The sequence below is a fragment of the Drosophila biarmipes genome, unplaced genomic scaffold (genome assembly GCF_025231255.1).
Source record: "Drosophila biarmipes strain raj3 unplaced genomic scaffold, RU_DBia_V1.1 ptg000008l, whole genome shotgun sequence".
NCBI classification, from domain to species: domain Eukaryota; kingdom Metazoa; phylum Arthropoda; class Insecta; order Diptera; family Drosophilidae; genus Drosophila; species Drosophila biarmipes.
In genome coordinates, this window is record NW_026114529.1 from 4,216,203 (window position 1) to 4,241,206 (window position 25,004).

The 25,004-nt window shown below is 47.5% G+C and overlaps 1 protein-coding gene and 1 long non-coding RNA gene across 2 annotated transcripts in view; one reads left to right on the forward strand and one right to left on the reverse strand.

The window, feature by feature from the left end:
* LOC127011768 (uncharacterized) overlaps positions 1-11,986 on the forward strand; it is a 104,670-nt gene extending 92,684 nt beyond the window's left edge. Inside the window, exon 3 of the long non-coding RNA XR_007765087.1 lies at positions 11,950-11,986. This is a non-coding gene — a long non-coding RNA (uncharacterized LOC127011768). The remainder of the gene's footprint in view (positions 1-11,949) is intronic.
* On the reverse strand, positions 88-14,615 carry LOC127011765 (uncharacterized). Its single transcript, XM_050889849.1, has 2 exons — positions 14,426-14,615; positions 88-329 (listed from the first exon to the last, which is right to left on the reverse strand). Exons 1-2 carry the CDS (start codon positions 14,486-14,488, stop codon positions 150-152), a joined length of 243 nt encoding a protein of 80 aa, XP_050745806.1. The 5' UTR covers positions 14,489-14,615; the 3' UTR covers positions 88-149.
* Between the last annotated feature and the right edge of the window lie 10,389 nt (positions 14,616-25,004).

Sequence of the window (25,004 nt, forward strand, 5' to 3'; positions counted from 1 at the left end):
TCTGCTTCCTACATGGCCAGCTGTCGGTGATTCGTGGTTCTCTTTCAGCACCGCTTCTCGTAGAGCTTTCGAGACGCATATCTTCCATGTCGCGACATCCTCACTGCCTGCTCTGTGCGGAATGTTCCTGTACAAGGTGTCTCCCTCCATTACGTCGATTGATGTTCCTGTGTCCACACCCACTTGTTGCCTTTGCGCAGCAGATCGTTGAGAGGTTTGACTATTTTTGCGAAGTCAGGTACAAATCGCCGATACCATGATGCTACTCCCAGGTACTGTCGGAGTTCTCTAACTGTTGGCGGCGGCTCTAATTCGGCGATGGCTGCTACCTTTTCCGGATCCGTGCCTATCCCGTCGCTAGTCACTCTATGACCCAAATAAAGCAGCTCAATCTTGAAAAACTGGCATTTTTCCGGGTTCAATCTCAGAATAGCGTCTTTCAGCCGCCGGAATACCTCTATCAAGTTTGCCTTGTGCTCTTATAGTGTGTGTCCGATCACTATGATATCGTCCTGGTAAGCAAATGCGTGCGGCGACATCTCGGGACCAATCACCCGGTCCAACACCCGCTGAAAGGTCGCAGATGCCGAATGGAGTCCAAACGACATTACTCTCCACTGGAATAAGCCCTTTCCCGGCACTATAAACGCAGTTTACTGCCTGCTACTTTCTTTCAGCGGGTTTTGCCACATTCGCATTGATCTCCCCTTGAACTTTCGGGTTCTTGGCGTAGTATCGCTACTTTATTGGTTTGTCGCCATGTTCGTCGTTCCTGTCAAGGTTGTGAAATTGGATAGCTCTGCCTCCAGGAACTTCGCTGTATCGTCATATTCGAGCCACCCATTGTGTCGGTTCCTGGCCGGTATTATCACCTCGTGTCCAGCACACCTTACCTCGGTTCCGACCTAAGTTAGAAAGTTCTATCCTAACACCGATGAATCCACTAACCCTAGTAGTATCTGCAAGCTCATGGTCAGTCGCTTGTTCCCGAATGCGGGACACCTCAAGCTGTTCATCGATCCGGCCGCACCTTCCGTCTGATAACCTAACTTGCCGCCGTGTCCTTGTAATCCTCCCGATGGCAGCCAGGTTGTCCCCCAATTCCTTGCTTATAAAGCTCCCTGTTGCCCCGGTGTCGATCGTGGCCTTGTACGTGCCTTCCCCAATCGTCACCGCTGCGGACAACTGCTGCTTCTCCTCGATTAGCTCGCCCGTTAGTTTGGAGAGGTAGCATCTTGCGACCCCCACTTACCTCTCTGCGGCTGAGGTCGCTAGGCATTTCCCGCCTGCTGGCAGCACTCGACGCTCCTGACACCTACTCTCCCGCACACCCACAAGAACAACAGGCGTTGGAGTCGACATCCTCGTGCCTAGGCTTCATGGGCATCTGCAATGTGTGTCGTTCCCCGCGACCTCTGTGTTGTGATTGGCGGTCTCCACACCGTGTTCGCTGGTTGCTTCTGTTGCTGCTGTGGTGGCGTCCATAGGCCTCCTAGTGGTGCTCCTGGTGCCTGCTGTCGTGGGACTCGTTGCGCCGGTGAAAATTGGTCATTTCTCCGTGTCTCCTGACTATCTGTCTCCCCGCATATTCTGCACGTGACCTGCGTTGGTGGTGACGACTTTGCCTTTCAGAACTTGTTTTCTTGTGCAAACGCTTCCCGCTCCTTTTTCAGTTCTTTGTATTCATCGGCTAATAGCATCAACGTGTCCAGGTCCGGCACTTTGTACGCCCTTAGAAAGATCCTTAGGATTGGGGTGCAGTTTTCCTTTATGATCTTTAAGAAGTCTCTCGTAGAATAGTCGACTCGACATCGTCTGAATGTCGATCATGTAGTCTTTAAATGCCTCACTGAAACCCTGCTTTCGTTGCCTGACCTGATCCGACAGCCCTGTGAAGAAATCTCTCGGCAGAAAGTAAAGATGGAAACTCTCAATGAACTCCGCCTAGGTTTTCCACTGTTTATTGTTGGCGATAAACCACTTCTACGCCCTTCCTTTCAGCAACTCCGGCATTGCTCGGAGGATCATGTCTAGGTCTAAGCTGTAGGTGTTGGCGGACCATTCAACTTGGTTCAGGAACTCGAACGGTTTCTCCGCCCCGCCGAACCTGAATGACCACTCGCGGACTTGTTTAGCGACCCTTGCATAATCCGACTGGCTGGGTCTAGAGGTCAGCACTGTTGTCTTCCTGTCCTGGCTTGACTCTCTCCTGAGGGCCTCCATATGCAAGTTGTCGACGCTGAAGTTTGCTACTAGGTTATCCTCTTCAGCGTTAGTTTGCGTGATACTCGGGCGGGTTCTGTCGTAATACATGGCTTCCAACTCAGCCTAGATGTCGGCAAGTTATGCGTCGTTCTCTGTCTCGGAGTAATACTCCGACAATGTCCCATCATGTCCTCTAATCTACCGTCCAGGGCGACATTAAGTCTTTGTGCGACATGGGCGAAGTCCTCCATCTTAAGGCGGTAAATCCACTTCTTTCCCATTCTGTTTATTTTGCTTTCACCGCTGGGACAATCACGTTTTGGGCGCCAGATGTAACGAACTGATTTATTTGCTTTCTGCTCGCTACGGTATTTGTGCGGCTAGCTCAGTAGATTGTATGTGTTCGTCCCACCAAATTTATATAAACGTGACCGCCCAGTAGTTCAGTGGGAAAGCACAGAATTCACGGGTTCGTAGTGGGTTTATTGCGGGTATAACTGCAGTCGGCTTTATAATTTGCTTGTCTTGCTGTCTCCGACGGTGTGGGTTGTCTCGATGTTCGCTCGCCTCGTTGACACGGTGTTCCCGTTTTGTCGCTTCTTGAAGATCCTTGGCCGCTGCTTGCTCCTGACGCGTTTGGCTCGGTGACTGCTCGGCCACGATTCAGACTCGCTATGGGGTCAGCCGTGCGGGCTGAGGGAAGCGTCACCGTTCTCAGACTAGGGTGAACAGTGACGAGTTCTCCAGGATCACTCCTCTCGACACACGACCACCTGTCCCTTGCTGCCATGGGGTGCCACGGGGTGCCACGGGGGTTTCCGTTCAGATCGTGCGGATAGTCAAGGCGGAACGCATCGCTCTTCACTTCGCTTCTTCACCCTTTCGCGTACTGTGCGTGCAGTTCCTTGCGTGGCTGTTGCGGTGTTGTGTCCTCCTTGCTGGTGGCGGCGTTTTGCGAACTGCTCCTGACTGGGTGGCTATGCGTAGCGTGACTTCTGTGTTGGGTTCGTAGGCATACGCCGATCCGGGACTTCTCTCCCTTCTGGCTCGTTACTCTCGGGGTTCTATCGCGTCGCTCCGGGGCTTCTCTCACTTCTGGCTCGTTACTCTCGGGGTTCGGTCACACCGCTCCGGGACTTCTCTCCCTTCTGGCTGGACTTTTTGGGTACTAACAAAAGTGGGCTATCATAAGGTGATACAGAGGGTTCCACAATTTTATCATTGATGAGTTTTTGGACTTGTTTTTTAATTTCGTCTTGTTGACTATGAGGATTTTTATAATTTTGTATATATACGGGTTCATTATCAGTTAATCTCAGCTTTTGTTTATAAAAATTATTGGTAGTGATCGATTCGGTTTCTAGTCCGAATACATCACTATACTGGGTGCGTACTGCTGTAAGTTGTTCATTGAATTGAATTGCGGAAAGTTTTTGCAAGTTGGTATAATACAATTTTTTGTCTGGTTTCTAAATCCGTTTTTACAATATAATAAATAAATTATATTATAAATAAACTACTTGATCTGTGTTGTTGTGGCATTTAGAAATCTTATATATGCATATTGGACTGTTGCAATGGTATTTGCCATATAGATACCTGAATTTCTTGACTTTGAATTAATACACTGTCTTCTTCTGAATTTATTTCAATTTTTCGGACGACTTGGGATCTTTCTGCCAGAATTAGGGAGTTGTTACCAGAACTGTATGCCATTGGAACATAAATCAAATATTTGAGGTTATTTGGTCTCTTTATAAGCCAGTCTTCAGACGGCTTGAAGTCTAATTGACAGTTATATCTTTTGATAAAATCGATTCCTAGAATTCCATCACATGGAAAAGCGAATTGCATATTTACGATATGGAAATCATGTGGAAGTTTGAATTTCAATAGTAGCTAAGCCTTTTTATTTGGTAACTTCCTGACAAATACCCTGTATGTTTATAATGTGATTATCTTGAATTTTTTAAAGTTATCGCAATTTTCCTTCAATATGGATAATTCTGCAGCTGTGTATAGTAGAAGAACTAATTCTTTTCCTGTGTGTATGTATTTTGGCTGATATTTAGAGCGTGAATTTTAATGTTGCTTACTGTCGTGTATTTAAAGGTGTTTGGGAGTTTCCCGAATTTGTTTGTGCTACCCTAACGTTGTTATTGTGGTTGTTGTTGTTATCACCATTACCGTTGTTGTTTTCCCCACGGCTGTATCCGCCGCGGTTGTTTCCCCCACGTTTGTTGTTTCCGTAATAATTGTTATTTTGGTTATTGTAATTTTTTTTTTAGCCATTCTTTTGATTATATCCGTTATTCTGAGAATATCTGGTATTGGTATAATTACCTCGATTATTTCCTCCTTCGCGATAAGTGTTTTTATAATTATTACCGCGATAATTATTTTCACGTTGGGTGCTAGATTGTATGTACTTGGCGACGGCTTCGTTCATAGTTGCAAAATTGCATGCTTCCAATATTGTTTTGATGCGGCCATGCTCACAATTTTTGACCATTGTGGTGATGGCTTCCTTGGTTTTGAATTTGCCAGCGTGTTCGGCCGATAGGCCTTCATCAATATACGAATCTTCTAGGAGCTCTCGTTTAACTACGTCGGATGTTTCTCCGACTATAGTATCTTGCAGTTATTTGTTTATAGCTTCTATTGTTGTTTCGTTTTGGACTCTGTATAATGTCGATCCAATTATTTTGATTGTGATGTCTTCTACAGCCAAAACCTCGAATGTACCTTTCGTAAGATTAACCAACTTCAAAGCTCTTACGAATCTCTGAAGGTGTATCCTTTGCCCGTTAAACTCCGGGATGGCATTTGATATATCTTTAATGTATGACCTTTGGGCAATTATCTCCTCAGTCATTGTGGTTGGTTTTATTTCTACAATGCTGTTGTTAGAATCGGCGTCGGTCAAGTCCTGGTCTGATAAATCAGATTGAATAAGGACTGCCGGAATAGTGAGGTAGTTTATATATCTGTAGATCTGTAGAGATAGGGTCGTCAGCCTCAGCTTGTACTGGTGGATCTGATGACTCTGACTGTTCTCTAGCTTTTATCTTTAACGGTGTGTTTAGGATATTTGGTACTGAAATTCGTCAGTCGTACCTTTGATTTATAGCTATTAGGTTATCCCGTAATTTGTTTAAGTATTTTGATATCTGAGACCTTGCTTAGCCTGTCTCTCTGATCGTGTATTAGGATAGGCGCTGTATTAAAGCGGTTTACTAATATAATATGGAGCTTTTCAACTCCTCACACTCCCCCCTTACTTCGGGAAAGATTTAAGAAAATCAGCGCTCCCACTCTCCGGCGTTCCCTTGTATATCCTAGCCCTTGAGTCATGGTGCATCTCGGTACGATTCCCTCGGCGCTCCCTCGTTGCTCCCTCGACGTTCCCTCGACGCTTTTAACATTGCTACGTTTCCACACTACGTTTCAAATCTCCCGCGCCGATCCTCCATCTGTTCCCACTGGGCACCGATACTAATCGGCTGTCAATACCCAGAGGGCCTGCTCACGATATCGATATCGCAGGGCGTTGCCACTTGCTCACCGCGATGTTCATCACCGATATTTCCATATTGCTTGTCCCCATCGATCGCTCTATCGTCCAATGCCAATCGATCGCCTATCAAGGCGCCCCCTTCCCTGTTGCACCTGTCGGCCGGAGTTTAGTTTTTTTGTACCCCTCATCCCGGCGTTTCCACTTGTCCTTGCCACTACGTAAGTACTCTGATCTCACACCCGACTCCTTGTATGTGCTCATCAGCTTATATTATCTTGGCAGGTTGCCTTTGTTGACCATGAGTGCCCTTTCAGACTCCTGAAGCTGTGTTTCTTGGTTTGGACCCCGATACGGCCGGCGATCCCGTCTTCTCATCTGGGCATTAAGCCCTTCCCCGGGATGCTTGGCCTCTTTCGGTACAGCTCTCTTAGTTGTTCCGACTTCCCCCTTCCTTCGGCAGACTGCTGCTGCCAGTCCTAATCAAATCCTCGGTCTCTTTTCTTTGCATCCCTTGAGCATCCTTGGAGCTCGTGTCCTTTGAGACTTTACTGTTGGCTTTTGTCTACCGTATCTGCTTGTAGCTGCTCGCTTGTGTTCTGTGTTTGTTGTTGTTTCAACTCGCTCACGTGGATGGACCTCTCTTTCTTTGTGTTCACGTGCCGTATTTTGCAGATTACTGGTGACGCAAAATCCATGACCTGGTAAGATCCGTCGTATCTTGGGGCCAACTTTGCTGCGAACCCCTCGGCCACCTTTGACAAATTTTGTACTTTGGCCCACACGACCACCGCTGGTGTCCATTGTCTCCTCCTTAGCTTGTAACGCCTAGCCTGATCCTCCAGATTCCGCCTTACAATCTCAAAGATTTCCCCGAGTTGGTTGGCCTTCGACCCTGGAGTCTCAGTGGGTCGCCCTGTTCCCAAGGTCTCTCTGTCGGTAGTCTCGGTTTTCTGCCTTGAGTAATAAACGCTGGCGTGTACCCTGTGGATATCAGCACCAGCAGCATGTGGTTGCCATGTTTTGAACGCGGCAGGGGTCCGACGATGTCTGCCCATACTGTAGCCCACGGTTCCTCTGGCACCTGTGTTAGCATTTTCCCAGCTGCCTGCATATGATTCGACTTGAATCTGATACACGTCTCGCACCCTCTTACATGGGCTCGAGCGTCTCGGTGTATGCCTGGCCAGTAGGACCGGGCTGCCAGATGTGCTATTGTCCTTCTGCTTCCTACATGGACAGCTGTCGGTGAGTCATGGTTCTCTTTCAGCACCGCTTCTCGTAGAGCTTTAGAGACGCACATCTTCCATGTCGCGACATCCTCACTGCCTGCTCTGTGCGGAATGTTCCTGTACAAGGTGTCTCCCTCCATTAAGTCGATTGATGTTCCTCTGTCTACACCCACTTGTTGCCTTTGCGCAGCAGATCGTTGAGAGGTTTGACTATTTTTGCGAAGTCAGGTACAAATCGCCGATACCATGATGCTACTCCCAGGTACTGTCGGAGTTCTCTAACTGTTGGCGGCGGCTCTAATTCGGCGATGGCTGCTACCTTTTCCGGATCCGTGCCTATCCCGTCGCTAGTCACTCTATGACCCAAATAAAGCAGCTCCATCTTGAAAAACTGGCATTTTTCCGGGTTCAATCTCAGAATAGCGTCTTTCAGCCGCCGGAATACCTCTATCAAGTTTGCCTTGTGCTCTTATAGTGTGTGTCCGATCACTATGATATCGTCCTGGTACGCAAATGCGTGCGGCGACATCTCGGGACCAATCACCCGGTCCAACACCCGCTGAAAGGTCGCAGATGCCGAATGGAGTCCAAACGACATTACTCTCCACTGGAATAAGCCCTTTCCCGGCACTATAAACGCAGTGTACTGCCTGCTGCTTTCTTTCAGCGGGTTTTGCCACATTCGCATTGATCTCCCCTTGAATTTTCGGGGTCTTGGCGTAGTATCGCTACTTTATTGGTTTGTCGTCCTTCATCGTGATTTGATGCTCTGCCATGTTCGTCGTTCCTGTCAAGGTTGTGAAATTGGATAGCTCTGCCTCCAGGAACTTCGCTGTATCGTCATATTCGAGCCACCCATTGTGTCGGTTCCTGGCCGGTATTATCACCTCGTGTCCAGCACACCTTACCTCGGTTCCGACCTAAGTTAGAAAGTTCCATCCTAACACCGATGAATCCACTAACCCTAGTAGTATCTGCAAGCTCATGGTCAGTCGCTTGTTCCCGAATGCGGGACACCTCAAGCTGTTCATCGATCCGGCCGCACCTTCCGTCTGATAACCTAACTTGCCGCCGTGTCCTTGTAATCCTCCCGATGGCAGCCAGGTTGTCCCCCAATTCCTTGCTTATAAAGCTCCCTGTTGCCCCGGTGTCGATCGTGGCCTTGTACGTGCCTTCCCCAATCGTCACCGCTGCGGACAACTGCTGCTCCTCCTCGATTAGCTCGCCCGTTAGTTTGGAGAGGTAGCATCTTGCACCCCCGCTTACCTCTCTGCAGGCTGAGGTCGCTAGGCATTTCCCGCCTGCTGGCAGCACTCGACGCTCCTGACACCTACTCTCCCGCACACCCAGCAGAACAACAGACGTTGGAGTCGACATCCTCGTGCCTAGGCTTCATGGGCATCTGCAATGTGTGTCGTTCCCCGCGACCTCTGTGTTGTGATTGGCGGTCTCCACACCGTGTTCGCTGGTTGCTTCTGTTGCTGCTGTGGTGGCGTCCATTGGCCTCCTAGTGGTGCTCCTGGTGCCTGCTGTCGTGGGACTCGTTGCGCCGGTGAAAATTGGTCATTTCTCCGTGTCTCCTGGCTATCTGTCTCCCCCCATATTCTGCACGTGACCTGCGTTGGTGGTGACGACTTTGCCATTCAGAACTTGTTTTCTTGTATTCTCTTCGTATTCATCGGCTAATAGCATCAACGTGTCCAGGTCCGGCACTTTGTACGCCCTTAGAAAGATCCTTAGGATTGGGGTGCAGTTTTCCTTTATGATCTTTAAGAAGTCTCTCGTAGAATAGTCGACTCGACATCGTCTGAATGTCGATCATGTAGTCTTTAAATGCCTCACTGAAACCCTGCTTTCGTTGCCTGACCTGATCCGACAGCCCTGTGAAGAAATCTCTCGGCAGAAAGTAAAGATGGAAACTCTCAATGAACTCCGCCTAGGTTTTCCACTGTTTATTGTTGGCGATAAACCACTTCTACGCCCTTCCTTTCAGCAACTCCGGCATTGCTCGGGGGATCATGTCTAGGTCTAGGCTGTAGGTGTTGGCGGACCATTCAACTTGGTTCAGGAACTCGAACGGTTTCTCCGCCCCGCCGAACCTGAATGACCACTCGCGGACTTGTTTAGCGACCCTTGCATAATCCGACTGGCTGGGTCTAGAGGTCAGCACTGTTGTCTTCCTGTCCTGGCTTGACTCTCTCCTGAGGGCCTCCATATGCAAGTTGTCGACGCTGAAGTTTGCTACTAGGTTATCCTCTTCAGCGTTAGTTTGCGTGATACTCGGGCGGGTTCTGTCGTAATACATGGCTTCCAACTCAGCCTAGATGTCGGCAAGTTATGCGTCGTTCTCTGTCTCGGAGTAATACTCCGACAATGTCCCATCATGTCCTCTAATCTACCGTCCAGGGCGACATTAAGTCTTTGTGCGACATGGGCGAAGTCCTCCATCTTAAGGCGGTAAATCCACTCCTTTCCCATTCTGTTTATTTTGCTTTCACCGCTGGGACAATCACGTTTTGGGCGCCAGATGTAACGAACTGATTTATTTGCTTTCTGCTCGCTACGGTAGTTGTGCGGCTAGCTCAGTAGATTGTGTATGTTCGTCCCACCAAATTTATATAAACGTGACCGCCCAGTAGTTCAGTGGGAAAGCACAGAATTCACGGGTTCGTAGTGGGTTTATTGCGGGTATAACTGCAGTCGGCTTTATAATTTGCTTGTCTTGCTGTCTCCGACGGTGTGGGTTGTCTCGATGTTCGCTCGCCTCGTTGACACGGTGTTCCCGTTTTGTCGCTCCTTGAAGATCCTTGACCGCTGCTTGCTCCTGACGCGTTTGGCTCGGTGACTGCTCGGCCACGATTCAGACTCGCTATGGGGTCAGCCATGCGGGCTGAGGGAAGCGTCACCGTTCTCAGACTAGGGTGAACAGTGACGAGTTCTCCAGGATCACTCCTCTCGACACACGATCACCTGTCCCTTGCTGCCATGGGGTGCCACGGGGGTTTCCGTTCAGATCGTGCGGATAGTCAAGGCGGAACGCATCGCTCTTCACTTCGCTTCTACGCCTTGTATAAACGAACGTTCCACCCTAGCCTCACCCTTTCGCGTACTGTCCGTGCAGTTCCTGCGGGCTCGATTCTCCTTGCGTGGCTGTTGCGGTGTGGTGTCCTGCTTGCTGGTGGCGGCGTTTTGCGAACTGCTCCTGACTGGGTGGCTATGCGTAGCGTGACTTATGTGTTGGGTTCGTAGGTATACGCCGATCCCTTCTGGCTCGTTACTCTCGGGATTCTATCGCGTCGCTCCGGGACTTCTCTCACTACTGGCTCGTTACTCTCGGGGTTCGGTCACACCGCTCCGGGACTTCTCTCCCTTCTGGCTGGACTTTTTGGGTACTAACAAAAGTGGGCTATTATAAGGTGATACAGAGGGTTCCACAATTTTATCATTGATGAGTTTTTGGACTTGTTTTTTAATTTCGTCTTGTTGACTATGAGGATTTATATAATTTTGTATATATATACGGGTTCATTATCAGTTAATCTCAGCTTTTGTTTATTTTATTGGTAGTGATCGATTCGGTTTCTAGTCCTAATACCTCACTATACTGGGTGCATACTGCTGTAAGTTGTTCATTGAATTGAATTGCGGAAAGTTTTTGCAAGTTGGTATAATACAATTTTTTGTCTGGTTCCTAAATCCGTTTTTACAATATAATAAATAAATTATATAATAAATAAACTACTTGATCTGTGTTGTTGTGGCATTTAGAAATCTTATATATGCATATTGGACTGTTGCAATGGTATTTGCGATATAGATACCATGCTGAATTTCTCGATTCTGAATTAATACACTGTCTTCTTCTGAATTTATTTCCATTTTTCGGACGACTTGGGATCTTGCTGCCAGAATTAGGGAGTTGTTACCAGAACTGTATGCCATTGGAACATAAATCGAATATTTGAGGTTATTTGGTCTCTTTATAAGCCAGTCTTCAGACGGCTTGAAGTCTAATTGACAGTTGTATCTTTTGATAAAATCGATTCCTAGAATTCCATCACATGGAAAAGCGAATTGCATATTTACGATATGGAAATCATGTGGAAGTTTGAATTTCAATAGTAGTTAAGCCTTTTTATTTGGTAACTTTCTGACATATACCCTGTATGTTTATAATGTGATTATCTTGAATTTTTTTAAAGTTATCGCAATTTTCCTTCAATATGGATAATTCTGCAGCTGTGTATAGTAGAAGAACTAATTCTTTTCCTGTATGCATGTATATTGGCTGATATTTAGAGCGTGAATTTTAATGTTGCTTACTGTCGTGTATTTAAAGGTGTTTGGGAGTTTCCCGAATTTGTTTGTGCTACCCTAACGTTGTTATTGTGGTTGTTGTTGTTACCACCATTACCGTTGTTGTTTTCCCCACGGCTGTATCCGCCGCGGTTGTTTCCCCCACGTTTGTTGTTTCCGTAATAATTGTTATTTTGGTTATTGTAATTTTTTTTTAGCCATTCTTTTGATTATATCCGTTATTCTGAGAATATCTGGTAATGGTATAATTACCTCGATTATTTCCTCCTTCGCGATAAGTGTTTTTATAATTATTACCGCGATAATTATTTCCACGTTGGGTGCTAGATTGTATGTACTTGGCGACGGCTTTGTTCATAGTTGCAAAATTGCATGCTTCCAATATTGTTTTGATGCGGCCATGCTCACAATTTTTGACCATTGTGGTGATGGCTTCCTTGGTTTTGAATTTGTCAGCGTGTTCGGCCGATAGGCCTTCATCAATATACGAATCTTCTAGGAGCTCCTTTGCCCGTTAAGCCCCGGAATGGCATTTGATATTTCTTTAATGTATAACCTTTGGGCAATTATCTCCTCCGACATTGTGGTTGGTTTTATTTCTACAATGCTATTGTTAGAATCCGCGTCGGTCAACTCCTTGTCTGATAAATCAGATTGAATGAGGACTGCCGGAATAGTGAGGTAGTTTATATCTTTTTCCTATATATAGGGATCTGTAGAGATAGGGTCGTCAGCCTCAGCTTGTACTGGTGGATCTGATGACTCTGACTGTTCTCTAGCTTTTATCTTCAACGGTGTGTTTAGGATATTTGGTACTGAAATTCGTCAGTCGTACCTTTGATTTATAGCTATTAGGTTATCCCGTAATTTGTTTAAGTATTTTGATACCTGAGACCTTGCTTAGCCTGTCTCTCTGATCGTGTATTAGGATAGGCGCTGTATTAAAGCGGTTTACTAATATAATATGGAGCTTTTCAACTCCTCACACTCCCCCCTTACTTCGGGAAAGATTTAAGAAAATCAGCGCTCCCACTCTCCGGCGTTCCCTTGTATATCCTTGCCCTTGAGTCATGGTGCATCTCGGTACGATTCCCTCGGCGCTCCCTCGTTGCTCCCTCGACGTTCCCTCGACGCTTTTAACCTTGCTACGTTTCCACACTACGTTTCAAATCTCCCGCGCCGATCCTCCATCTGTTCCCACTGGGCACCGATACTAATCGGCTATCAATACCCAGAGGGCCTGCTCACGATATCGATATCGCAGGTGCGGCGTTGCCACTTGCTCGCCGCGATGTTCATCACCGATATTTCCATATTGCTTGTCCCCATCGATCGCTCTATCGTCCAATGCCAATCGATCGCCTATCAAGGCGCCCCCTTCCCTGTTGCACCTGTCGGCCGGAGTTTCGTTTTTTTGTACCCCTCATCCCGGCGTTTCCACTTGTCCTTGCCACTACGTAAGTACTCTGATCTCACACCCAACTCCTTGTATGTGCTCATCAGCTTATTTTATCTTGGCAGGTTGCCTTTGTTGACCATGAGTGCCCTTTCAGACTCCTGAAGCTGTGTTTCTTGGTTTGGACCCCGATCCGGCCGGCGATCCCGTCTTCTCATCTGGGCATTACGCGCTTCCCCGGGATGCTTGGCCTTTTTCGGTACAGCTCTCTTACTTGTTCCGACTTCCCCCTTCCTTCGGCAGACTGCTGCTGCCAGTCCTAATCAAATCCTTGGAGACCTTGGTTCGTTCCTTTCCGCTTTTATCCTTGACGTGTTCCTTGTACTGTATATGATTGTATCGTAGTGCCTTGTAGAGAATCCTTCGAGTTTTATATGTGTAGCCTTTAAGAATCCTAGGAGTGATCCTCGGAGTCTTTCCTCATTCCTGAGCATCCTTGGAATTATCCTCGGTCTCTTTTCTTTGCATCCTTTGAGCATCCTTGGAGCTATCCTTGGACCCTTCTCGCGTCCTTTGGGTGTCCTTGGCGCTATCCATGGACCCCTCGTGTCCTTCGGGTATACTTGGAGCCATCCTTAGACCCTTTTCTTCGTGTCCTTTGGGTATCCTTGGAGCTATCCTTGGACCCTTTTCCTCGTGTCCTTTGGGTATCCTTGGAGCTATCCTTGGACCCTTTTCCTCGTGTCCTTTGAGACTTTACTGTTGGCTTTTGTCTACCGTATCTGCTTGTAGCTGCTCGCTTGTGTTCTGTGTTTGTTGTTGTTTCAACTCGCTCACGTGGATGGACCTCTCTTTCTTTGTGTTCACGTGCCGTATTTTGCAGATTACTGGTGACGCAAAATCCATGACCTGGTAAGATCCGTCGTATCTTGGGGCCAACTTTGCTGCGAACCCCTCGGCCACCTTTGACAAATTATGTACTTTGGCCCACACGACGTCCCCCACCGCTGGTGTCCATTGTCTCCTCCTTAGGTTGTAACGCCTAGCCTGATCCTCCAGATTCCGCCTTACAATCTCAAAGATTTCCCCGAGTTGGTTGGCCTTCGACCCTGGAGTCTCAGTGGGTCGCCCTGTTCCCAAGGTCTCTCTGTCGGTATTCTCGGTTTTCTGCCTTGAGTAATAAACGCCGGCGTGTACCCTGTGGATATCAGCACCAGCAGCATTTGGTTGCCATGTTTTGAACGCGGCAGGGGTCCGACGATGTCTGCCCATACTGTAGCCCACGGTTCCTCTGGCACCTGCGTTAGCCTTTTCCCAGCTGCCTGCATATGATTCGGCTTGAATCTGATTCACGTCTCGCACCCTCTTACGTGGGCTCGAGCGTCTCGGTGTATGCCTGGCCAGTAGTACCGGGCTGCCAGACGTGCTATTGTCCTTCTGCTTCCTACATGGCCAGCTGTCGGTGAGTCGTGGTTCTCTTTCAGCACCGCTTCTCGTAGAGCTTTCGAGACGCACATCTTGTCGCGACATCCTCACTGCCTGCTCTGTGCGGAATGTTCCTGTACAAGGTGTCTCCCTCCATTACGTCGATTGATGTTTCTGTGTCCACACCCACTTGTTGCCTTTGCGCAGCAGATCGTTGAGAGGTTTGACTATTTTTGCGAAGTCAGGTACAAATCGCCGATACCATGATGCTACTCCCAGGTACTGTCGGAGTTCTCTAACTGTTGGCGGCGGCTCTAATTCGGCAATGGCTGCTACCTTTTCCGGATCCGTGCCTATCCCGTCGCTAGTCACTCTATGACCCAAATAAAGCAGCTCCATCTTGAAAAACTGGCATTTTTCCGGGTTCAATCTCAGAACAGCGTCTTTCAGCCGCCGGAATACCTCTATCAAGTTTGCCTTGTGCTCTTATAGTGTGTGTCCGATCACTATGATATCGTCCTGGTACGCAAATACGTGCGGCGACATCTCGGGACCAATCACCCGGTCCAACACCCGCTGAAATGTCGCAGATGCCGAATGGAGTCCAAACGACATTACTCTCCATTGGAATAAGCCCTTTCCCGGCACTATAAACGCAGTGTACTGCCTGCTGCTTTCTTTCAGCGGGTTTTGCCACATTCGCATTGATCTCCCCTTGAACTTTCGGGTTCTTGGCGTAGTATCGCTACTTTATTGGTTTGTCGCCATGTTCGTCGTTCCTGTCAAGGTTGTGAAATTGGATAGCTCTGCCTCCAGGAACTTCACTGTATCGTCATATTCGAGCCACCCATTGTGTCGGTTCCTGGCCGGTATTATCACCTCGTGTCCAGCACACCTTACCTCGGTTCCGACCTAAGTTAGAAAGTTCCATCCTAACACCGATGAATCCACTAACCCTAGTAGTATCTGCAAGCTCATGGTCAGTCGCTTGTTCCCGAATGCGGGACACCTCAAGCTGTTCATCGATCCGGCCGCACCTTCCGTCTGATAACCTAACTTGCCGCCGTGTCCTTGTAATCCTCCCGATGGCAGCCAGGTTGTCCCCCAATTCCTTGCTTATAAAGCTCCCTGTTGCCCCGGTGTCGATCGTGGCCTTGTACGTGCCTTCCCCAATCGTCACCGCTGCGGACAACTGCTGCTCCTCCTCGATTAGCTCGCCCGTTAGTTTGGAGAGGTAGCATCTTGCACCCCCGCTTACCTCTCTGCAGGCTGAGGTCGCTAGGCATTTCCCGCCTGCTGGCAGCACTCGACGCTCCTGACACCTACTCTCCCGCACACCCAGCAGAACAACAGACGTTGGAGTCGACATCCTCGTGCCTAGGCTTCATGGGCATCTGCAATGTGTGTCGTTCCCCGCGACCTCTGTGTTGTGATTGGCGGTCTCCACACCGTGTTCGCTGGTTGCTTCTGTTGCTGCTGTGGTGGCGTCCATTGGCCTCCTAGTGGTGCTCCTGGTGCCTGCTGTCGTGGGACTCGTTGCGCCGGTGAAAATTGGTCATTTCTCCGTGTCTCCTGGCTATCTGTCTCCCCCCATATTCTGCACGTGACCTGCGTTGGTGGTGACGACTTTGCCATTCAGAACTTGTTTTCTTGTATTCTCTTCGTATTCATCGGCTAATAGCATCAACGTGTCCAGGTCCGGCACTTTGTACGCCCTTAGAAAGATCCTTAGGATTGGGGTGCAGTTTTCCTTTATGATCTTTAAGAAGTCTCTCGTAGAATAGTCGACTCGACATCGTCTGAATGTCGATCATGTAGTCTTTAAATGCCTCACTGAAACCCTGCTTTCGTTGCCTGACCTGATCCGACAGCCCTGTGAAGAAATCTCTCGGCAGAAAGTAAAGATGGAAACTCTCAATGAACTCCGCCTAGGTTTTCCACTGTTTATTGTTGGCGATAAACCACTTCTACGCCCTTCCTTTCAGCAACTCCGGCATTGCTCGGGGGATCATGTCTAGGTCTAAGCTGTTCCAGGAACTCGAACGGTTTCTCCGCCCCGCCGAACCTGAATGACCACTCGCGGACTTATTTAGCGACCCTTGCATAATCCGACTGGCTGGGTCTAGAGGTCAGCACTGTTGTCTTCCTGTCCTGGCTTGACTCTCTCCTGAGGGCCTCCATATGCAAGTTGTCGACGCTGAAGTTTGCTACTAGGTTATCCTCTTCAGCGTTAGTTTGCGTGATACTCGGGCGGGTTCTGTCGTAATACATGGCTTCCAACTCAGCCTAGATGTCGGCAAGTTATGCGTCGTTCTCTGTCTCGGAGTAATACTCCGACAATGTCCCATCATGTCCTCTAATCTACCGTCCAGGGCGACATTAAGTCTTTGTGCGGCATGGGCGAAGTCCTCCATCTTAAGGCGGTAAATCCACTTCTTTCCCATTCTGTTTATTTTGCTTTCACCGCTGGGACAATCACGTTTTGGTCGCCAGATGTAACGAACTGATTTATTTGCTTTCTGCTCGCTACGGTATTTGTGCGGCTAGCTCAGTAGATTGTATGTGTTCGTCCCACCAAATTTATATAAACGTGACCGCCCAGTAGTTCAGTGGGAAAGCACAGAATTCACGGGTTCGTAGTGGGTTTATTGCGGGTATAACTGCAGTCGGCTTTATAATTTGCTTGTCTTGCTGTCTCCGACGGTGTGGGTTGTCTCGATGTTCGCTCGCCTCGTTGACACGGTGTTCCCGTTTTGTCGCTCCTTGAAGATCCTTGGCCGCTGCTTGCTCCTGACGCGTTTGGCTCGGTGACTGCTCGGCCACGATTCAGACTCGCTATGGGGTCGGCCGTGCGGGCTGAGGGAAGCGTCACCGTTCTCAGACTAGGGTGAACAGTGACGAGTTCTCCAGGATCACTCCTCTCGACACACGACCACCTGTCCCTTGCTGCCATGGGGTGCCACGGGGTGCCACGGGGGTTTCCGTTCAGATCGTGCGGATAGTCAAGGCGGAACGCATCGCTCTTCACTTCGCTTCTACGCCTTGTATAAACGAACGTTCCACCCTAGCCTCACCCTTTCGCGTACTGTCCGTGCAGTTCCTGCGGGCTCGATTCTCCTTGCGTGGCTGTTGCGGTGTGGTGTCCTGCTTGCTGGTGGCGGCGTTTTGCGAACTGCTCCTGACTGGGTGGCTATGCGTAGCGTGACTTCTGTGTTGGGTTCGTAGGCATACGCCGATCCGGGACTTCTCTCCCTTCTGGCTCGTTACTCTCGGGGTTCTATCGCGTCGCTCCGGGACTTCTCTCACTACTGGCTCGTTACTCTCGGGGTTCGGTCACACCGCTCCGGGACTTCTCTCCCTTCTGGCTGGACTTTTTGGGTACTAACAAAAGTGAGCTATTATAAGGTGATACAGAGGGTTCCACAATTTTATCATTGATGAGTTTTTGGACTTGTTTTTTAATTTCGTCTTGTTGACTATGAGGATTTTTATAATTTTGTATATATACGGGTTCATTATCAGTTAATCTCAGCATTTGTTTATTTATTGGTAGTGATCGATTCGGTTTCTAGTCCTAATACCTCACTATACTGGGTGCATACTGCTGTAAGTTGTTCATTGAATTGAATTGCGGAAAGTTTTTGCAAGTTGGTATAATACAATTTTTTGTCTGGTTTCTAAATCCGTTTTTACAATGTAATAAATAAATTATATAATAAATAAACTACTTGATCTGTGTTGTTGTGGCATTTAGAAATCTTATATATGCATATTGGACTGTTGCAATGGTATATTCGATATAGATACCATGCTGAATTTCTTGATTCTGAATTAATACACTGTCTTCTTCTGAATTTATTTCCATTTTTCGGACGTCTTGGGATCTTGCTGCCAGAATTATGGAGTTTTTACCAGAACTGTATGCCATTGGAACATAAATCGAATATTTGAGGTTATTTGGTCTCTTTATAAGCCAGTCTTCAGACGGCTTGAAGTCTAATTGACAGTTGTATCTTTTGATAAAATCGATTCCTAGAATTCCATCACATGGAAAAGCGAATTGCATATTTACGATATGGAAATCATGTGGAAGTTTGAATTTCAATAGTAGTTAAGCCTTTTTATTTGGTAACTTCCTGACAAATACCCTGTATGTTTATAATGTGATTATCTTGAATTTTTTAAAGTTATCGCAATTTTCCTTCAATATGGATAATTCTGCAGCTGTGTATAGTAGAAGAACTAATTCTTTTCCTGTGTGTATGTATTTTGGCTGATATTTAGAGCGTGAATTTTAATGTTGCTTACTGTCGTGTATTTAAAGGTGTTTGGGAGTTTCCCGAATTTGTTTGTGCTACCCTAACGTTGTTATTGTGGTTGTTGTTGTTATCACCATTACCGTTGTTGTTTTCCCCACGGCTGTATCCGCCGCGGTTGTTTCCCCCACGTTTGTTGTTTCCGTAATAATTGTTATTTTGGTTATTGTAATTTTTTTTTAGCCATTCTTTTGATTATATCCGTTATTCTGAGAATATCTGGTATTGGTATAATTACCTCGATTATTTCCTCCTTCGCGATAAGTGTTTTTATAATTATTACCGCGATAATTATTTCCACGTTGGGTGCTAGATTGTATGTACTTGGCGACGGCTTCGTTCATAGCTGCAAAATTGCATGCTTCCAATATTGTTTTGATGCGGCCATGCTCACAATTTTTGACCATTGTGGTGTTGGCTTCCTTGGTTTTGAATTTGTCAGCGTGTTCGGCCGATAGGCCTTCATCAATATACGAATCTTCTAGGAGCTCTCGTTTAACTACGTCGAATGTTTCTCCGACTATAGTATCTTGCAGTTATTTATTTATAGCTTCTATTGTTGTTTCGTTTTGGACTCTGTCGATCCAATTATTTTGGATTTGATGACTTCTACAGCCAAAACCTCGAATGTAAGGTTAACCAACTTCAAAGCTCTTACGAATCTCTGAAGGTGTATCCTTTGCCCGTTAAACCCCGGGATGGCATTTGATATTTCTTTAATGTATGACCTTTGATCAATTATCTCCTCAGTCATTGTGGTTGGTTTTATTTCTACAATGCTGTTGTTAGAATCCGCGTCAGTCAAGTCCTGGTCTGATAAATCAGATTGAATGAGGACTGCCGGAATAGTGAGGTAGTTTATATCTTTTTCCTATATATAGGGATCTGTAGAGATAGGGTCGTCAGCCTCAGCTTGTACTGGTGGATCTGATGACTCTGACTGTTCTCTAGCTTTTATCTTCAACGGTGTGTTTAGGATATTTGGTACTGAAATTCGTCAGTCGTACCTTTGATTTATAGCTATTAGGTTATCCCGTAATTTGTTTAAGTATTTTGATACCTGAGACCTTGCTTAGCCTGTCTCTCTGATCGTGTATTAGGATAGGCGCTGTATTAAAGCGGTTTACTAATATAATATGGAGCTTTTCAACTCCTCACACTCCCCTCTTACTTCGGGAAAGATTTAAGAAAATCAGCGCTCCCACTCTCCGGTGTTCCCTTGTATATCCTAGCCCTTGAGTCATGGTGCATCTCGGTACGATTCCCTCGGCGCTCCCTCGTTGCTCCCTCGACGTTCCACACTACGTTTCAAATCTCCCGCGCCGATCCTCCATCTGTTCCCACTGGGCACCGATACTAATCGGCTATCAATACCCAGAGGGCCTGCTCACGATATCGATATCGCATGTGCGGCGTTGCCACTTGCTCGCCGCGATGTTCATCACCGATATTTCCATATTGCTTGTCCCCATCGATCGCTCTATCGTCCAATGCCAATCGATCGCCTATCAAGGCACCCCCTTCCCTGTTGCACCTGTCGGCCGGAGTTTAGTTTTTTTGTACCCCTCATCCCGGCGTTTCCACTTGTCCTTGCCACTACGTAAGTACTCGTGTCCTTTGGGTATCCTTGGAGCTATCCTTGGACCCTTTTCCTCGTGTCCTTTGGGTATCCTTGGAGCTATCCTTGGACCCTTTTCCTCGTGTCCTTTGAGACTTTACTGTTGGCTTTTGTCTACCGTATCTGCTTGTAGCTGCTCGCTTGTGTACTGTGTTTGTTGTTGTTTCAACTCGCTCACATGGATGGTCCTCTCTTTCATTGTGTTCACGTGCCGTATTTTGCAGATTACTGGTGACCCAAAATCCGTGACCTGGTAAGATCCGTCGTATCTTGGGGACAACTTTGCTGCGAAGCCCTCGGCCACCTTTGACAAACGATGCACCTTGGCCCACACGACGTCCCCCACCGCTGGTGTCCATTGTCTCCTCCTTAGGTTGTAACGCCTAGCCTGATCCTCCAGATTCCGCCTTACAATCTCAAAGATTTCCCCGAGTTGGTTGGCCTTCGACCCTGGAGTCTCAGTGGGTCGCCCTGTTCCCAAGGTCTCTCTGTCGGTAGTCTCGGTTTTCTGCCTTGAGTAATAAACGCTGGCGTGTACCCTGTGGATATCAGCACCAGCAGCATGTGGTTGCCATGTTTTGAACGCGGCAGGGGTCCGACGATGTCTGCCCATACTGTAGCCCACGGTTCCTCTGGCACCTGTGTTAGCATTTTCCCAGCTGCCTGCATATGATTCGACTTGAATCTGATACACGTCTCGCACCCTCTTACATGGGCTCGAGCGTCTCGGTGTATGCCTGGCCAGTAGGACCGGGCTGCCAGATGTGCTATTGTCCTTCTGCTTCCTACATGGCCAGCTGTCGGTGAGTCGTGGTTCTCTTTCAGCACCGCTTCTCGTAGAGCTTTCGAGACGCACATCTTCCATGTCGCGACATCCTCACTGCCTGCTCTGTGCGGAATGTTCCTGTACAAGGTGTCTCCCTCCATTACGTCGATTGATGTTCCTGTGTCCACACCCACTTGTTGCCTTTGCGCAGCAGATCGTTGAGAGGTTTGACTATTTTTGCGAAGTCAGGTACGAATCGCCGATACCATGATGCTACTCCCAGGTACTGTCGGAGTTCTCTAACTGTTGGCGGCGGCTCTAATTCGGCGATGGCTGCTACCTTTTCCGGATCCGTGCCTATCCCGTCGCTAGTCACTCTATGACCCAAATAAAGCAGCTCCATCTTGAAAAACTGGCATTTTTCCGGGTTCAATCTCAGAACAGCGTCTTTCAGCCGCCGGAATACCTCTATCAAGTTTGCCTTGTGCTCTTATAGTGTGTGTCCGATCACTATGATATCGTCCTGGTACGCAAATGCGTGCGGCGACATCTCGGGATCAATCACCCGGTCCAACACCCGCTGAAAGGTCGCAGATGCCGAATGGAGTCCAAACGGCATTACTCTCCACTGGAATAAGCCCTTTCCCGGCACTATAAACGCAGTGTAATGCCTGCTGCTTTCTTTCAGCGGGTTTTGCCACCTTCGCATTGATCTCCCCTTGAACTTTCGGGTTCTTGGCGTAGTATCGCTACTTTATTGGTTTGTCGCCATGTTCGTCGATCCTGTCAAGGTTGTGAAATTGGATAGCTCTGCCTCCAGGAACTTCGCTGTATCGTCATATTCGAGCCACCCATTGTGTCGGTTCCTGGCCGGTATTATCACCTCGTGTCCAGCACACCTTACCTCGGTTCCGACCTAAGTTAGAAAGTTCCATCCTAACACCGATGAATCCACTAACCCTAGTAGTATCTGAAAGCTCATGGTCAGTCGCTTGTTCCCGAATGCGGGACACCTCAAGCTGTTCATCGATCCGGCCGCACCTTCCGTCTGATAACCTAACTTGCCGCCGTGTCCTTGTAATCCTCCCGATGGCAGCCAGGTTGTCCCCCAATTCCTTGCTTATAAAGCAAATGTCATGAAAATTGGTCATTTCTCCGTGTCTCCTGGCTATCTGTCTCCCCGCATATTCTGCACGTGACCTGCGTTGGTGGTGACGACTTTGCCTTTCAGAACTTGTTTTCTTGTGCAAACGCTTCCCGCTCCTTTTTCAGTTCTTTGTATTCATCGGCTAATAGCATCAACGTGTCCAGGTCCGGCACTTTGTACGCCCTTAGGAAGATCCTTAGGATTGGGGTGCAGTTTTCCTTTATGATCTTTAAGGAGTCTCTCGTAGAATAGTTTAGTGGCCTCGACATCGTCTGCATGTCGATCATGTAGTCTTTAAATGCCTCACTGAAACCCTGCTTTCGTTGCCTGACCTGATCCGACAGCCCTGTGAAGAAATCTCTCGGCAGAAAGTAAAGATGGAAACTCTCAATGAACTCCGCCACTGTTTTCCACTGTTTATTTTTGGCGATAAACCACTTCTACGCCCTTCCTTTCAGCAACTCCGGCATTGCTCGGGGGATCATGTCTAGGTCTAAGCTGTAGGTGTTGGCGGACCATTCAACTTGTTCCAGGAACTCGAACGGTTTCTCCGCCCCGTCGAACCTGAATGACCACTCGCGGACTTGTTTAGCGACCCTTGTGTGTGCCCGTTTTGTCGCTCCTTGCAGATCCTTGACCGCTGCTTGCTCTTGACGCGTTTGGCTCGGTGACTGCTCGGCCACGATTCAGACTCGCTATGGGGTCAGCCGTGCGGGCTGAGGGAAGCGTCACCGTTCTCAGACTAGGGTGAACAGTGACGAGTTCTCCAGGATCACTCCTCTCGACACACGACCACCTGTCCCTTGCTGCCATGGGGTGCCACGGGGGTTTCCGTTCAGATCGTGCGGATAGTCAAGGCGGAACGCATCGCTCTTCACTTCGCTTCTACGCCTTGTATAAACGAACGTTCCACCCTAGCCTCACCCTTTCGCGTACTGTCGGTGCAGTTCCTGCGGGCTCGATTCTCCTTGCGTGGCTGTTGCGGTGTGGTGTCCTGCTTGCTGGTGGCGGCGTTTTGCGAACTGCTCCTGACTGGGTGGCTATGCGTAGCGTGACTTCTGTGTTGGGTTCGTAGGCATACGCCGATCCGGGACTTCTCTCCCTTCTGGCTCGTTACTCTCGGGGTTCTATCGCGTCGCTCCGGGACTTCTCTCACTTCTGGCTCGTTACTCTCGGGGTTCGGTCACGCCGCTCCGGGACTTCTCTCCCTTCTGGCTGGACTTTTTGGGTATTAACAAAAGTGGGCTATCTTTTGATAAAATCGATTCCTAGAATTCCATCACATGGAAAAGCGAATTGCATATTTACGATATGGAAATCATGTGGAAGTTTGAATTTCAATAGTAGTTAAGCCTTTTTATTTGGTAACTTCCTGACAAATACCATGTATGTTTATAATGTGATTATCTTGAATGTTTTTAAAGTTATCGCAATTTTCCTTCAATATGGATAATTTTGCAGCTGTGTATAGTAGAAGAACTAATTCTTTTCCTGTATGTATTTATTTTGGCTGATATTTAGAGCGTGAATTTTAATGTTGCTTACTGTCGTGTATTTAAAGGTGTTTGGGAGTTTCCCGAATTTGTTTGTGCTACCCTAACGTTGTTATTGTGGTTTTTGTTGTTACCACCATTACCGTTGTTGTTTTCCCCACGGCTGTATCCGCCGCGGTTGTTTCCCCCACGTTTGTTGGTTCCGTAATAATTGTTATTTTGGTTATTGTAATTTTTTTTTTAGCCATTCTTTTGTTTATGTCCGTTATTCTGAAAATATCTGGTATTGGTAAAATTACCTCGATTATTTCCTCCTTCGCGATAAGTGTTTTTATAATTATTACCGCGATAATTATTTCCACGTTGGGTGCTAGATTGTATGTACTTGGCGACGGCTTCGTTCATAGTTGCAAAATTGCATGCTTCCAATATTGTTTTGATGCGGCCATGCTCACAATTTTTGACCATTGTGGTGATGGCTTCCATGGTTTTGAATTTGTCAACGTGTTCGTCCGATAGGCCTTCATCAATATACGAATCTTCTAGGAGCTCTCGTTTAACTACGTCGGATGTTTCTCCGACTATAGTATCTTGCAGTTATTTGTTTATAGCTTCTATTGTTGTTTCGTTTTGGACTCTGTATAATGTCGACCCAATTATTTTGATTTTGATGTCTTCTACAGCCAAAAGCTCGAATGTACCTTTCGTAAGATTAACCAACTTCAAAGCTCTTACGAATCTCTGAAGGTGTATCCTTTGCCCGTTAAACCCCGGGATGGCATTTGATATTTCTTTAATGTATGACCTTTGGGCAATTATCTCCTCAGTCATTGTGGTTGGTTTTATTTCTACAATGTTGTTGTTAGAATCCGCGTCGGTCAAGTCCTGGTCTGATAAATCAGATTGAATAAGGACTGCCGGAATAGTGAGGTAGTTTATATATTTTTCCTATATATAGGGATCTGTAGAGATAGGGTCGTCAGCCTCAGCTTGTACTGGTGGATCTGATGACTCTGACTGTTCTCTAGCTTTTATCTTTAACGGTGTGTTTAGGATATTTGGTACTGAAATTCGTCAGTCGTACCTTTGATTTAAAGCTATTAGCTTATCCCGTAATTTTAAGTATTTTGTTTCCACTTGTCCTTGCCACTACGTAAGTACTCTGATCCCACACCCGACTCCTTGTATGTGCTCATCAGCTTATTTTCTCTTGGCAGGTTGCCTTTGTTGACCACGAGTGCCCTTTTCAGACTCCAATAGCTGTGCTTCCTGGTTTGGACCCCGATCCGGTCGGCGATCCCGTCTTCTCATCTGGGCATGATGCCCTTCTCCGTGATGCTTGGCCTCTTTCGATACAGCTCTCTTAGTTGTTCCGACTTCCCCCTTCCTTCGGCAGACTGCTGCTGCCAGTCCTAATCAAATCCTTTGAGACCTTGGTTCGTTCCTTTCCGCTTTTATCCTTGACGTGTTCCTTGTACTGTATATGATTGTATCGTAGTGCCTTGTAGAGAATCCTTCGAGTTTTATCTGTATTCTTTAAGAATCCTAGGAGTAATCCTCGGAGTCTCTCCTCAT